Here is a 14,198-nt window from a genome sequence, read left to right as displayed (position 1 = left end):
AATAAAAATACCTGTATTACTGCCAGGGTTTAATTTTAAAAAAATAATTTTTTTTCAATTAATTAAAAAAAAAACCCAGACTGACTAACTAAATTCTTTCCAACTTCATGCCACGCTGAAGAATATCAATATCATTCTCTGTATTTACACCTCTCATCTTCAGCTGCACCTGGGTATTGTGTACTTCTCCCATTTCCAAATACCTAAGCCAAAATGCTTCCCGAAATCTCTGCGTGCTCAAGTAAGAACAAATGGTTATTAGAAAACAACAAGCTGCAATTGGCAATAAATCGAAGTGATTCATAAAGTCACTTAAGCTGTAGGGCCTTCTGAGGAACAATCAAATTAAACAAATTGTTACCCTGGATTGAAAAATAGTGACTAGTGTAGAGGACAAAATGCCAATTGGCTGAACACTCCATCATAAAAAATACTCCCAGACCCCCATGCCTCATGCCGGTATTTTAGGACATCTGTAAAGTTGTTCCTGGTGGAATGTGGCAACTGATAAGAAACATATACCAACATATCCAAAAAAGGAGACAGTTAATTACCTTTTTATTTACAACTTTAATTTTGTTTTTACTCCATGGCTTGTAATAGTCTCATTTAAAAAAAAAAAAAAAGTGCTTTCATTTTGGCAAATGCTGGTTTTCCTTTCCTAGGAATCGAGCGCAGCTCTGGTTTGCTTGCTTTTTTGGGTGACAATGTGGCTACAAATGCCAGCTCCGATGCATGCAGCTCTAGTAAGGGTTAAACCTGTGCTTTATTCCTTGAGTAGAAATAGGAATCAGGCTCATTTTGGAGACGGGCATTTGTATTACCATCATGTCATCACAAGGTATTCTTTAAAATATAAATGCAAATGCAAGAATTGATTTTATTCTCCTTTGTACATCAGTTCTCACTGTAAGTGGGATCGAAATCCGGCCTTCAAAATCTAGGCTAGAGCCATCTGGATCCATTATACGTTACATTATAATAAATATTATAGTAGAGCAGTGGTGGAGATCAACTGTTTAACAGTATCATTTTAAAAGACTTAATCATGGTTAGCCTATTACTTTTATGTAGCGATCTTTCAGTAGTCATTACCTGTGCATACAGTACTAAATCTCTGTACATTATAGTGAATGTCCTCGAGCTTGCTTAGATCCTTAAGATTTTACTTCAGCATTTAAAATTTAAAATATTAATAATTGCACGGAAGCTCTGACATAAAAGAAATTACAAAATGAAATCTGTGTTTCGTTGCATTCAGAAGGGATTTTGCCATGGGCTGCTGCGTAGCTAGGATTAAACCTATAGCGTATGAGAGATGGGCCTTCATGGCGTTGTGTTCTCTTAGATTCCAAACGTACACAGTATCTTGCACAGCAAATTCTCAGTAAATACAGTTTTGTTAAATGTTTACTGGAGAGATAATGGAGTGGTGGATAAGGATTGTCTGATAATGTCTGATAACCGGGGATAGCTAACGTGACTTTGGTGGAAATAGTCCTTGTTCCCACCGTCCTCACTACAGAGAGAACTGGGGCTGCTCCAGGATGAAGAAGCTTTCGATATAATATTAAAAACAGCATAGGGAGCCGCTCCCAAAGTCGTGAAATGGGCTTCAGTCCAGTCAACATGTGGTTGGATGCTGCTGGAAACGGTTTCTGGCAGCTATTGCTGTATTTATAGTACTGTGAAAAAAGGTTCAAGAAAGTATCTATAAAAGGTGTAGTTGGCTGGGAAGTCAAATTTCCAGGAGCCAAGAGCAACGAGGCTTTCATGTTCTCAAATTTTGGAGTGAAGAGCTGAAACAGTCTCTTGGCAGGATCCAGAGGAAGCAGGCAAACTAGCAATAAGGTTCCCATCAGTTGTCCATAACTCGGTGGACAGGCAGATCTACTTGAGTGAAGTTATGAATAAAAAGCAGTTAGCGGTGGCGTAATGGATAAAAAAAACCCATGCTACATCTCTGTGACATTTACTGGGCTGGGTGAACCCTGAGCCAGAAAGACCTCACCAGCTTCACCTTCAACCTGTAGGTAACAGGATGCTTCAAAAGTGGGTTTTTTGACAATACGATTAATAATATTAATAAGAAAAGCCCTAGTGTATGCAGTTGGTATAAAAAGATTTAGGAGCTCTTGGTCATGGCAAAGGCACCCAAACCAGAAGGAAAAAATCAGGAAATGAGTTAGAAATCTGGCTGCTACTCCTGCTGTTCTCAGAAAAACATAAGTCAGATGCACAGGAAACTGTTAAATTAGAAAATGTCTTTATGAGATAACTGGTGGTGAGAGGCTAGCCCTCATTATAAAGGCAGAATCTACTTAAATGGCAGGACACTGTAAATTGCCCTAGCGATCTGCGTAGAAGTTCTTCTGCAAAGTAGTAACAGATGAGACGGCCTTGTTAATAATCGCATGAACGTCACAGCTGATGTGTTTGCCCTGCTTGTGCTGCTCCCTGTTGAACTAAAATAAATAAAATGCTGCAAGGGGAAATAAATTGGTAAGGGCAGAATTACTGCATCCCTTTGAGTAACGCAGGAGCCCTTGCTAGTCTTGAGGAACAGCTCTGAAAGCTTTGCCAGGGAGAAGCAACGTGTTTGAAGGTGTGGGAAACAGAATTAAAAAAAGAGAAAAGCCAAATGATGACCAAAAGGAAAGGGGGGAGGAAAGGAGAAACTCACTTAGAGTCCAATTAAGTCATTGAATCTGGGTGTGTCCTTGACTTCACGTCTTGGTGGAAATGAAATAGATGTTGCAGCGCTCACTCCTTGGTGCCAGGGTTTGCATACGAAACAGATTTTCTGTACTGACAGATGGAAGCACTGATGACGAAGTATTCATTGAGAAGAAGCCATGGTTGAGAAGGGCTAGGGAGAGTATCTGCATGTTATAAAAGCGTGTATCTGTTTCGTCCTGATGATCTGCTATCCTGATTAGAGCAGAAGCCAATTTTCAGTTTTATTTTAAAAGGCAGCCCTTTAAAGCTTCACCGTAAGCTCTCACTCTCTATTGAACGGTTAAAAAAATCCAGAGATTTCTCCAGCCACTCAGACCGTGCCTTCAGAAAAGAGAGAAAATATGTGAAGTTATGTACGCACAGATTGCAAGAGATCTGTTGCTTGGAGACGTGCGCAAATATATATTCAACCAGATTTCCAAAGTAGCCGTAGGCTTTCCTTTTGCCAGGGGAAGAAAAGGAAGGAGCAAAGAAATGGCGTGTAGACATAGTAGCACTAGTGTAACTGTTGAATGGAAAACTGGGAGAATAAGCTGCGTCTCCAGAGTTCAGTGGTGGCACGCTGGAGGCAACCCTGACAGATGGAGACTTGTGCCTAGCAGCTCTGCTCAGCTCTTCTCAGTTCCAGCCTCCATAGAATCATAGAATCCTCATGGTTGGAAAGGATCTTTGAGATCATCAAGACCAACCATACACACACACACACACAAAAAAAACCCAAACCAAACAAACAAAAAAACCCAACAACATACAATCTCTGCCCTTCAGAGCATGTAACGCTGACTCAGCAATCCATCCAGGTCTGACATTTCTTCTGGTTATTACAAAACACAGCTGGTTTATTTTTCCCTCAGAGAATTTTCTGGCTTTGCATTTAAAGCATCCCTCTCCTGTGTCTATGTTCTGAGAAGGTGCCTTCTGAAATTTCATGTTTTTGTCACATGCACATTTTCATAGTCTTCCATCCAGAGCCCACTAGATGTGCTAGAGCAACGCCAACTCCAGTTTGGAGTGAGAGTAGACCATAGAGGAAAGAAACTTTCTTCAACGTAACCTTTTTTAAAAGATGAGACCTGCCCCAGTATCTGTAACTGGTCAGCTAAAACGACCGCTAAAAGGGGCAGAGATGGCTTGTGGCTTCTCACCATCACAGGCAAACCGGGCTGTTGCTGTCCCAAGGAAAGAGGGACCAGGATCCCATCGCTCCATCTCTGCCATAGGAGCGCAAGGGGGAACAGGTTGATTTGGAACAGAAATCCAAGAGGATGACCCCCGAAGAACTGGGCTTGTTTTGGTTGGTTGGTTTGGAACAGAAATCCAAGAGGATAACCCCTGAAGAGCTGGGCTTGTTTTTCTTGCTAACGTCATGTCTGAGGAGCAGGCAGCGCCAGGAGCAGTCGGACCAGGCTTGGTGGCAGCAGTCCAGCTCTCCAAGGGATTGACACTGCAAGTTAGCGCCGCCTTGCTGCCCTGAGCAGTGCGTTGCAGGCAACCGTCTGCTTGTTGATGCCCACTCCTGGCCTGCTAAAAGTGAAGAGAATTAGAAAATTAAAATCTAATTTTGGTTGAAAGCAACGAAGTGCTTATGACGTGAAATGCAGTGGCCCCAGTAGCAACATAGCCTAATTGCTGTTTTGTTCTTTCAAAACAGGGTGTCCGAAAGGTACTTACGGTTCAAACTGCCAAACCCCCTGTAAATGCATGAACGGAGGCCATTGCAACCCTGCGTCGGGAACTTGTGATTGCGCGCCTGGTTTCATTGGAGCCGACTGTAGTAAAAGTAAGCCAACATTCATGTTCTGCTTCTTTCATAAAACAGCAGAGAGAATAATCTGCGTAAAAGCTTGTCAGTCGAAAAACAGACAGATCCCAGCTACCTCCTCCTTGAATTGTAAATCAGGATTCCAGCTTTGTAAGAAATCTCTCGCAAAATATTTTCCCTCTCTTTTGCGTGCGTAGAAGCAAGGACACTCATCCCAGGATTACAACCCGCTTGCCCAAATTCATTCCTAGAGCCAGCTCAGCATGAATTGCTCAAGTTCCTTCTTCCTGTCCAAAATTTCTAGGTTGAGAAATTATCTCAATATTTTGCTTCACGCTATGGTGCCATTAGTTTCAATAAATGGGAAAAAGATCAAGTTTTGTCATGGCAAAACTGGTAAAGACTCCATGGCAACCCTACTCTTCTCTGTTTGAGAGCTAAATTGTGTGGCTGAGTTTCTGTGCGATTTCCAAAGGTATGATCCCTGTGAAGTTCTCTTCAGCTTATTCGCAGAAAGGCAATGCTTTGAAGGTTAGTAGCCTGTAGCTTTGCTCTTCGGTGTAGGACAGCTTCAATATTAAAGAAGGAAAGACGTCTTTAGCTGGGAGGATGAGCAGCTGATGTTTCAGTTGTACACTCACCTTTTGGGTAGGGAACCTGGTAAACGTTCCATGTGAAACCACGGATTATATTTTTAACCTCAAGTAAAGTTTCAGGGGAAGAGGCAGTTATGTCTTTGGATGGGGTTTGGTTTCATAGTTGTTGCTTTCGGGCACTTTAGCTGAAATAAGCCCAAAGCCAACTCTACCTATAAGATCCTGCCTACGTTACAAATGAAAACTGCCATTGGATGCCCAGGGTGTTTAACAAAAGGCCGTGTTTCCTTCAGCTTGCCCTGAAAACCGATACGGGAAGGACTGCACTCTGTTCTGTGCATGCGGTAAAGGTCAGTGTGACCCACGGACTGGCAAGTGTACCTGTCCTCCCGGCCAAATGGGGACCAGCTGTCAGCAAGGTAACAAAGCGGGACCCAAGGTCATCTCGTCAGTTGGGCACATACTTATAACAACCAGCAAATAAAACTCAGCGCCAAACATTGTTTATAGCTGTGTTTCCCAATGCCTTTGCTTGATAACATTGCAGTTTGCTGTGTGCTCGGCCTCTGTCCCTCTCCGCTCTGTCACCCTGCCTTTGTCCTACCCCCGTCTCCTGCCCGCATCTCACCGCTTTGCTCCACCACGCTTGGTACCCTTGCAGTGGTTTCTCCTCAAAGCTGAAGTGACCGGTTTCAGAGACTGCGGCCCGAACAGAACATAAAGATGGGGGATGTGTACCACACAACGGGAGCGGTGTGAGGGCCCTGTGGACGGATGGGACTAAATTTAGAAACAAATTGCTTGAGCTGAAAAAGTGAAGGGAGAGGGTTTGCTGAAGAGGAGGAGTTGTCAGATGGGACAGACGGAGGAGAGCAGGATGAGCAAACGTGGAGTGCAGCCAAGCAAGGCGATATCTCGAGACAGGGAGTGTTCGGATGAAACTGCTAATAGGCCCGGAGTAGTGTCCCACAGCCCTTGGGAGACACCGGGCACTTGGGATACTCTCTGGGGAGCATGTGTTTCTATTTATTCCCTGTCACCTTCATTCTTTTGGGGGATGTTAGTTTAATTTTATATTTTTTCAAACTTTGTTAATTCTCTGTAGTGTGTCCCCAGGGACAATACGGCCCCAACTGCCAGCTGACGTGTGCCTGTCAGAACGGTGGTATCTGTGACCACGTGGATGGCAACTGCACTTGCGGGCTCGGCTGGACAGGAAGATCGTGTGAGAAAGGTAATTTTCTGCTTTGGTGATAGCAGATGTGTACGTTCAATGCAGTATCTACAGACCCACAGAAGGAGACAGTTTTTGCTTAAGTAGACTGTCTCCCAGCTGCCTTCGTCTCTGTAGTTTCTCTCACACAGAACCGCCCCTAGTTAAATATTTAGGTCTCTCTTTTCAGAGGCAGTTTCCTTGTGCGTCCTGCTCTGTAACTCTCATAAATTCCATTGCGTGGACTCATTTCTTCTGCCCAGCTTTTGTGTTCTTTTCTTCATGGGAACATTGTTTTGTATCTTCTTTCATGTGCTCCTCCAAAGTCATCAGAAGCCAGCAGCTCCCTCCTCTCTTATGTTCTCTCTTGTTATTCCCTTTCCCTTTGACACTGGACTGTAGTTGAACTTCCCATGTATTGACTTCCCTGTTAGTACAGTTCTGACAACATCTGTCCAAAGCAACTGAGACTGTCTCGCTATCTCACCCTGATTTCCCCATGGCAGCTCTCCCATACCCAAGACAAAGCACACTTAAACAGAACAAGCTCGGTTTTCACTCCAGAAACCCTCCTGCCAGCCCAGAGTAGAGCTTTTCCACGTCTTTCTGTCCATCTCCCAAAAGTCATTCTGCATTTCTGTGTTCCCATTTCTCTCTCCAGGTAAGAGATAGCTGTAAATTATGAATGTAAATGTTCAGGAAACCATGAGTTTACTGGTATGATGTCAAATAAATAGTTAGTTCTGAGTTCACATTCAAGACAATGTCATTGTTACATCGTATAACTGCCACAGTACAACCTTCCCAACACACTCTCGGTCCCTCATTTACAGCCTTTCTGTCCCTGGTATCTGTAGAATATCCACCTCAAACTCCATGCGTATCTTTGCCCAGAACTGGTCTCTGCAGGGGGGTGTCCCAGTATAAAAGCGTCACGTAGAAGTGGTACTTTCTAGCAGAATTCTATGCAATTGTTTCACTTTGCACCTGAGAAGACTCCGGGACCTGCTTCACGGATGTGTGCGTGCAGAAAAGGAAAGATGCTAACTGCATGGAGCCACTCACAACGTGAACACCACTGTGGACAGGCACTAAAGTACACACACCCCACCCCCCCCCCCCCCCCCAAAAAAAAGTGCGTTTTACCAGTAATTGGCTAACTTCACATTGCATAGGCCGCCTGTATGCATCTCGGTTTGTCTGTTCTTGAAATCTCTGTGACCATCCATGGGTTGCAAAGCCCCAGTAGGGTCGTGGAGGTGTCACCACGTGCAGCGGTGGGTAGTCGGTGTATCTTATAGATGTGCTTAGATAAAACACCTCTGGTGTCAAGCTTGGGGGGCAGATATGCACACACCGCAGACAGGACTGTGTGTTATATCACTGGAAACAGCTTCACTGTTTATCTTTTGACAGGGATAGACAGGTTATTGGAAATTTGAGTCTTGATTTCCACAGCAGTGTGGTTTTGAGCGTGTTTTGACTAGAAATCAAAGACAGCTAATCAGGCATCCTTTTTCTAGTGATTAGATATGATGCTCGCAAAAGATCTTGCCTGACATTTGCGGAGTTACGAATCTGATTATTTGGATGGCCTCTCTCATTTAAGTTGGTCTGCCCAGATTCAAATCAGCACAGCAGTGGGAAGTTAACTTATGCAGAAATGATGCCTAGGTTAATTATACTGGCATAGTCATCTGTACATGACTTGGCTTTCAGTAATTGGAGATGTCTTTAGTTCTGTAAAAGCAGATATCTCATTATACATGGAAAGTCTGTTGCTATGTGTGAAGAAGTGATCCTATGGGTTTTATTAGGAATTGGAATAGCGTGAACTCCAATGATAACACAGAGGAGGAAAAGCGATGTGTTTTCTTTCACACTTTCTAAGTGTCTAAAAGAAAATATTGCTGTAGATAGAGAAGAAAAAAAAAAAAGAAGATACAAATGATACCATTTCCTCTGTGGCTTTACGAGACATGGTATGAGTTCAACATTGACTATATGAAGAGACAAATTAACAAAGGTAGACTATAAAAAGTACAAGGGAACTGCTGTTTGAACATCTCTATATTATAAAAGACTTCTCATGGAAGTACGTAAATGCATCATAGTTGTGCAGAAACGCTGTGTCTTCATAACAAACGTTCTCCTTGGCTCTGCAAGTTATTGTATGGGCATCATATCTCAGCTATACCAGCTGTCACATAAGAGCTTTTCTGGGTAAGGGCGGTGATATTTTTTTGTTTGTCTGTTTTTCTGTCTGTGTCCTGCCAGCAGAATGTCTCCCAGGGAAGTACGGGTCTGGCTGTGGCCTGGACTGCTCATGCCAGCACAACGGCACCTGCGACAGGTTCACGGGCTGCTGCCGGTGCCCCGAGGGTTACTACGGCCACTCCTGTGAGCACAGTAAGTAAGCACGGTGCCCTGGTTTCCAACAGCAATGGGGACGTGGGGCTTTGGGGTCACGTAAACACCTTGTCGGTTCTGTTTTGGGGTGTCCCAGATCTCCCAGCTGCCTCCAGATCTGAGTGGTACAAGTTTGAAAGCACATGGCATCATTAGAGTTAACGGTGAATACCACTTTTGTTGGCTCGCAGGGAACGTAGCTGAGAATGCATAGGATTTTAAAGGGATGTATGTTTTTCCTCATAAACCTTCCTCACTAGATACTGTCATTTTTCAGGGTGTCCCCTTGGATTCTATGGGCTAAGCTGTCTTCATGCGTGTGCCTGTAAAAATGGAGCGAGCTGCGATGCGGTGACAGGAGAGTGCGTTTGTCCTTTGGGTTATCAAGGTGTCCACTGCGAGAAAGGTACTTGCGCCCCTCTAACGTACAAGAAAAAAAACAAAACTAACAAAAAAAACCAAAATAAAACTCAAAAAGCGCCATGTCATTAGTCAAGTATTTGTTTGTTGAGAGCAGCTGCTTCCATATTTTGAGCTTTTTGAATATCCTCAAACACTGGATTTAGGACTGTTTACCTGTTACATAGCTGGGCGTTCTCATTCGTTAAAATTAACTAATCTGGTTCTGATTAATAGGGTGAAAGTCCTGGTCTCTGTGATGTCTTGCAGCAATGAGTTCCACATGTCATTTATTAAAAATAAGTCCTTTTACTGATCCTAAATTTGCTTCTAAAACTCCCAATAAGATTATTAAATGGTTGCATGTCAGACCCGTTGAGTGTTATGGAATGGTCTTCTAGAGAGTTCTAATTAAAAATGAAAATAAGTGCTAGTTACATTTCTGGGACAGATTTACAGATACCTTTGATAGGTTAGATCAGACAAACTCAACATAAGGAGAGTTCATATAAATATTATGCCTATTCCACTATGTTCGATCCTTCATTAAACTTGGCATTTACACGAGCTTCAGTGGAGAGTTTATGAGCTTTCCTCTGAGACATCCTGGAAAAACTCCTGCGGTTTAATGTACGTCTTGCCATTCAAACGTGCATCTAAAAAAGCGCTCTTGCCGTCAGGCTGCGACAGGGGCTGGTTTGGAGAGAGGTGCCAGCGTCAGTGCGACTGCGGAGATGCTCCTTGTGATCCAGAGACTGGGAAGTGCCTTTGCCCACCCGGGAGGACTGGAGACAAGTGTAACATCGGTAAGGGTAATGTTTTCTAAGGGCTGGACTATGTATAGTTAAACCAATATGACCTGTTGGTCTAAGCGTAACTGTGAAAGGACATTTGCTGGTATTTAAGAACACATTGTTGGTAGCAAATTACTCTTCAGGTTATCAACAGCTTTATCAACAGGCTGTACCTCTTGATTTAGTCAATGTTTAAATTGATACACCCCTAGGAAAACTGTTTATGGGTCAGCTGTAAAATGTCGTTTGCCTTTAGCTTTGGAGAAAGTGCGCTAGTGAAGAGCACACCAAGAAGCCCACGGTTTTGCAGACGCAGTTGGGAAGACTCCAGAGGGTGCAAATGGGCATGGAGGGATCCGATTGCAGTGTGTTTTTTCACAGGGACATTTGTCATCCTTTTCAGACCAATGCGAACGTACGTCCAGCTCTGGGTTTGCTTCCCCAGGAAGCAGGGAGGAATCCCTGCGGATGAGGGTAGCGGAGCTGCAGCAGCTCTGCCTGCCTTTGGGGTTCAGCAGTAGTCGGGGAACATTTAATCCACATAAAATTCCCTCATTTGCAGCACAGGCACTGTTTTTTTGGGAAATGGTTGGCCCACGACAGCAGAGTTGTCTTGTAACAAGGGTATAAAAATAGGTGAGAAAATTTTCCTGTAGGGAAGATCAGTCCCACCGCTGTACCCCGATGAGATGGTTGCAGGGTTGAGAGGCAGCAAGGGCAGGCAAGATTCTTGAGCCAGACTCTGATCACAGTTACAATGGAGTAAATTTAGGGTGATCATTGGAGTAAAAGGAGTTGCAGTCGTTTAAGCAAGTGTAAGAAGAGATTTGTGACCCTAACGCTGTGGCAAACAAGATAAAAGGAGGGAAAGTCCGTGTGCTGAGATTGGAGGTTCACACCAGGAACCACAATCCTCCCGAGCCCCCGAATCACAGCGAGGGAATGTTATTTCTCCTTTTGTTCTAGGGATAGGGCAGGAAACAGCTTTAAACAGCCTGTTATTAATGTGAGGTAATTGCTGGGAGCTTAAGTGCTAGTGCAACCTGCAAAACAAAAATGGAAAATGATATTATTTTTTTTTTTCCCCTCTCTGCACTGTCCTGTGGTCAGAAGCCAAAGCCACCCAGCCTGCAGGCGCTGGTCCGACAGGGGACGTCAGCCGGCCCCGCAGCCAGCGCGGCGCTGGGCAGCCGGGGCCTTTCCAGCAAAATTTTAGGCAGAAGTGGAACGCAAGGGGGAAGCTCAGCACCGACAATGCGAACCCAGGTTTTGCTTCTTGCAAAACTCTAGGACTCATTTTTATTTTTCTTAAATCAGCTAGGGTAGCCCCCTTCCATGAAAAGCTGTTATGGGGTAGGTTTTATTTGCATTTTTATTTTCAATTAGGCTCAGTTCATCTGTGATATAACTGTGAGCAGCTGTGACTGTGCAGCGGCCATAAAGATAAAAGGCCTGATTTTAATTTGAACTCTGGTAAAGCACCCATTAAACAGGCAAAATGTTAATTAAAAAAAAAAAAAAAAAAAGAGAGAGAGAATATAACAGACTTTTATGGGCGTTCTTTTTCTGTAGTAAATTAACATTGCAGACTTTCAAACAGATGTCTTAAATACACGTTGTTATTAACATGAAAATGTGGTATTACATAAATTAAAATCAGGTCCAGAGGTGTTCGGGGAGACCTTTTCTCATAACATTTCCTAATTGAAAAGGCCGAGCTCCGAGCGCACGGGGAGAGTTCTCCCACGTGTTGGGGCTGCAGCTGATGCGGGGCTCAGCAGCGCTTTTATTTACCTAATGGTGCCGGTGTGAGAAAGTGAGCGCCTCGGTTATTTACAGTATTTTCTAGCGAGGCGAGGGAGAGAGGGCTATTGTTTACAGTGTACTTAGCGCCCTGCCTCGTGACCTGCTGCTCGCTTTTCCTTCATGCCATTGCTCTGACTGCGTTAAAAAAATGGCAATGAGAACTTCTCAGCCTAGGTATGAAACGTGTTTGTATTTGGGAGTGAGACGTTTTCTGATTTTAATTTGCCAGGAGGCAGCAGAATTGTGCGGTCGGAGTAAGACATAAGGGGATATATAAAATGGTTTAATTTTCAATTTCTCATTCTCTGAGCGAAGGCTCTTTGCTGGCGCAGGCTGACAGCCAAGCCGTGCAGGGGAGAGGTGCAGGAGATAGCGTGGGTCCAGGATGCTGACAGTAACTTTCCTGAGCAGATACCAAGATCTTTTCTGTTGGGCTGTCGGCCCCTGTTTTTCAGACCAGTAATGATTTCCATTCTGGGAACTTCTTTAGGACAGCTGGGCTACAGTTTGGGCAGACCGTGTGGTAGATGAAACTTGAAAATTGCAAGGCTTTCCAAAATGTCATGGTTTAATGTTAACAGAGGTGGGTGTCTAAGTAGCTTCCTGATCCCAGAGAACACGGGGACTACTAGGGAGCATTCACCCTCTTCCAAACACTTCTGTCCTTCCAGAATGCAGGTCCGACCGGTACGGCCCTGACTGCTCCCTGCGGTGCCAGTGTGCCAGCAAATCCCAGTGCAATCCGTACAACGGGAACTGTGTATGCCCAGCCACGTGGATGGGGCCAACCTGCAAAGAAGGTAACACAAGCTGGAGATGTGCAGCATTTCTTAGTAGAAGAAATCATGCGTTGGTGGTCAGTAGTCTGTTTGGACAGGAGTATCGACGCACCACGCAAACGTGGTGCTCAGCAGTGAGCACCGCAGTTGGTGTCGGGCTCTGTGAGGCAGAAGCCGTTCTGCATTTCCATCTCTGGTGAAAAACTCAGAGCCTGTGATGGCAGCAGCTTTGCTTGGAAGGGTTGTGTTGGTGTGTGCTGTCCTCCTAAGGGTCCAGACGCCTGAGGGTGCAAATGCCAGCAGACACTGCGAATGCCAGGAGTCGTTCCAGGTGGTTGGGAGGTCTTGGCCAAGCTGAACTGACTCAGTGCAGTGGTTTCCCATCAGAGCAGGCTGTGAAGTGGAGATCTTGCACAGCTTGCTCATGGATTCCCGAGGCTCCCTCCAGCACAGCTGTGCCGGAGGGCTGTATGCTCTTCTGTGCCTGCCAGTAGGAAATCTTGCCCTGAAATAGTTGATATCTGCAGCCTCTGTAAGATGAATAAGGAGGTTTGCTTGCTGTGCATGCTGTCGCTTTCGCATACTTTTTGTAGAGGTGGCAGGTTTTGAAGAGCGTGGTGAGATGTGATAAGCCAGATAAGGCAATAAAACATTGGAAAATAGATCTGGATTGATTTGTGAGTGTGCTGAAGTGCTCATCACGCTATCGCAAAAGGGCTTGGGGTTTTTTTGTTTGTTTGTTTTAATTTAGATAATTTCTCTTCATGAGGTAGAGTACTGAGTGAAAATTTCCTTCCACTTGTTTTCTAATCACAACTGGCTTGATGGTGATACCATACAATGCTGCATTTAGTTTGGGAAACGCTTTGGGAACCTTCCATTTCACAGAATCACAGAATGATAGGAGTTGGTGAGGTGTTTTATTGTTTGAGAGGTGTTTTATTGTTTTGCCTGCTCTCTGCCTCTGTGAGGAGGTCAGTCTAACTCAGTCCTCTACCTTCTTTTGAGGAGTATCATTTATTGAGTTATTTAAGTGTAAAGTGTATAATCTATATAATATTTCAGTATTATGTTATATAGACCTGAAGCTGTGTTTCTGCTTAATTCTCTAGGTGGCCCTCCAAAGCTTCCTTTTTATGAAGAACAAACTCAAGAAAGAGGGAATATTTTTCCAAGAGCTCTACAACAGTAACATTTGGACTAATAAATGAACTGTTTTATATGCACAGACGGTATTTGAATTTGGATATGAAAACAGCTATTCAATTCAGCTTGAATTGTACTGAAGTATTCACACTTCTTATGGAAGACTACAGAGGCCGTTTAGTAGCTGGATCCTTTTAAAAAGCTGAATCTGTTTCATGTATTTATTTCTAGCCTCTTACCCCTCCATTAATCTGCTCTGGACGTTCTTTCTGATATATAATATAATTCATTGTGTGAAATCCTGGACGTGTTTTTAGTAAGACCAGTTCCAAAGCGTATCAGGATAAGCAGTATGTAACATATCAACTTGCAGCGAGCCACACCACGTAGAAGTGACTTTGTAAACCCGCGTGACGACCAGCGTGAAGTTTAATGAGCGTTTCAAGGATTATGAAGCGAATGTGGATCCACTGCAAAGTCACATTGCACAGAAACAAGTGGGATTCACCAAATTAATTCCGCTTTGAATAACATCATATGTTCTAGAAAAGCATC

General features: G+C 44.0%; 1 protein-coding gene across 2 annotated transcripts in view; it reads left to right on the top strand.

Moving 5' to 3' along the window:
* Positions 1-13,938, top strand: part of LOC141744332 (uncharacterized) — a 207,535-nt gene extending 193,597 nt beyond the window's left edge. For both annotated transcript variants that reach the window (XM_074590005.1, XM_074590004.1), the window contains 8 exons: positions 4,391-4,519; positions 5,391-5,516; positions 6,203-6,331; positions 8,591-8,719; positions 8,997-9,125; positions 9,799-9,924; positions 12,390-12,518; positions 13,610-13,938. In XM_074590005.1, the coding sequence (XP_074446106.1) occupies positions 4,391-4,519; positions 5,391-5,516; positions 6,203-6,331; positions 8,591-8,719; positions 8,997-9,125; positions 9,799-9,924; positions 12,390-12,518; positions 13,610-13,689 (977 nt within the window). In that variant the 3' untranslated portion in view covers positions 13,690-13,938. The remainder of the gene's footprint in view (positions 1-4,390; positions 4,520-5,390; positions 5,517-6,202; positions 6,332-8,590; positions 8,720-8,996; positions 9,126-9,798; positions 9,925-12,389; positions 12,519-13,609) is intronic.
* Positions 13,939-14,198: the final 260 nt, after the last annotated feature.

This window comes from Larus michahellis, chromosome 6 (genome assembly GCF_964199755.1).
Source record: "Larus michahellis chromosome 6, bLarMic1.1, whole genome shotgun sequence".
NCBI classification, from domain to species: Eukaryota; Metazoa; Chordata; class Aves; order Charadriiformes; family Laridae; genus Larus; species Larus michahellis.
This window is presented reverse-complemented; position numbering and strand designations above follow the sequence as displayed.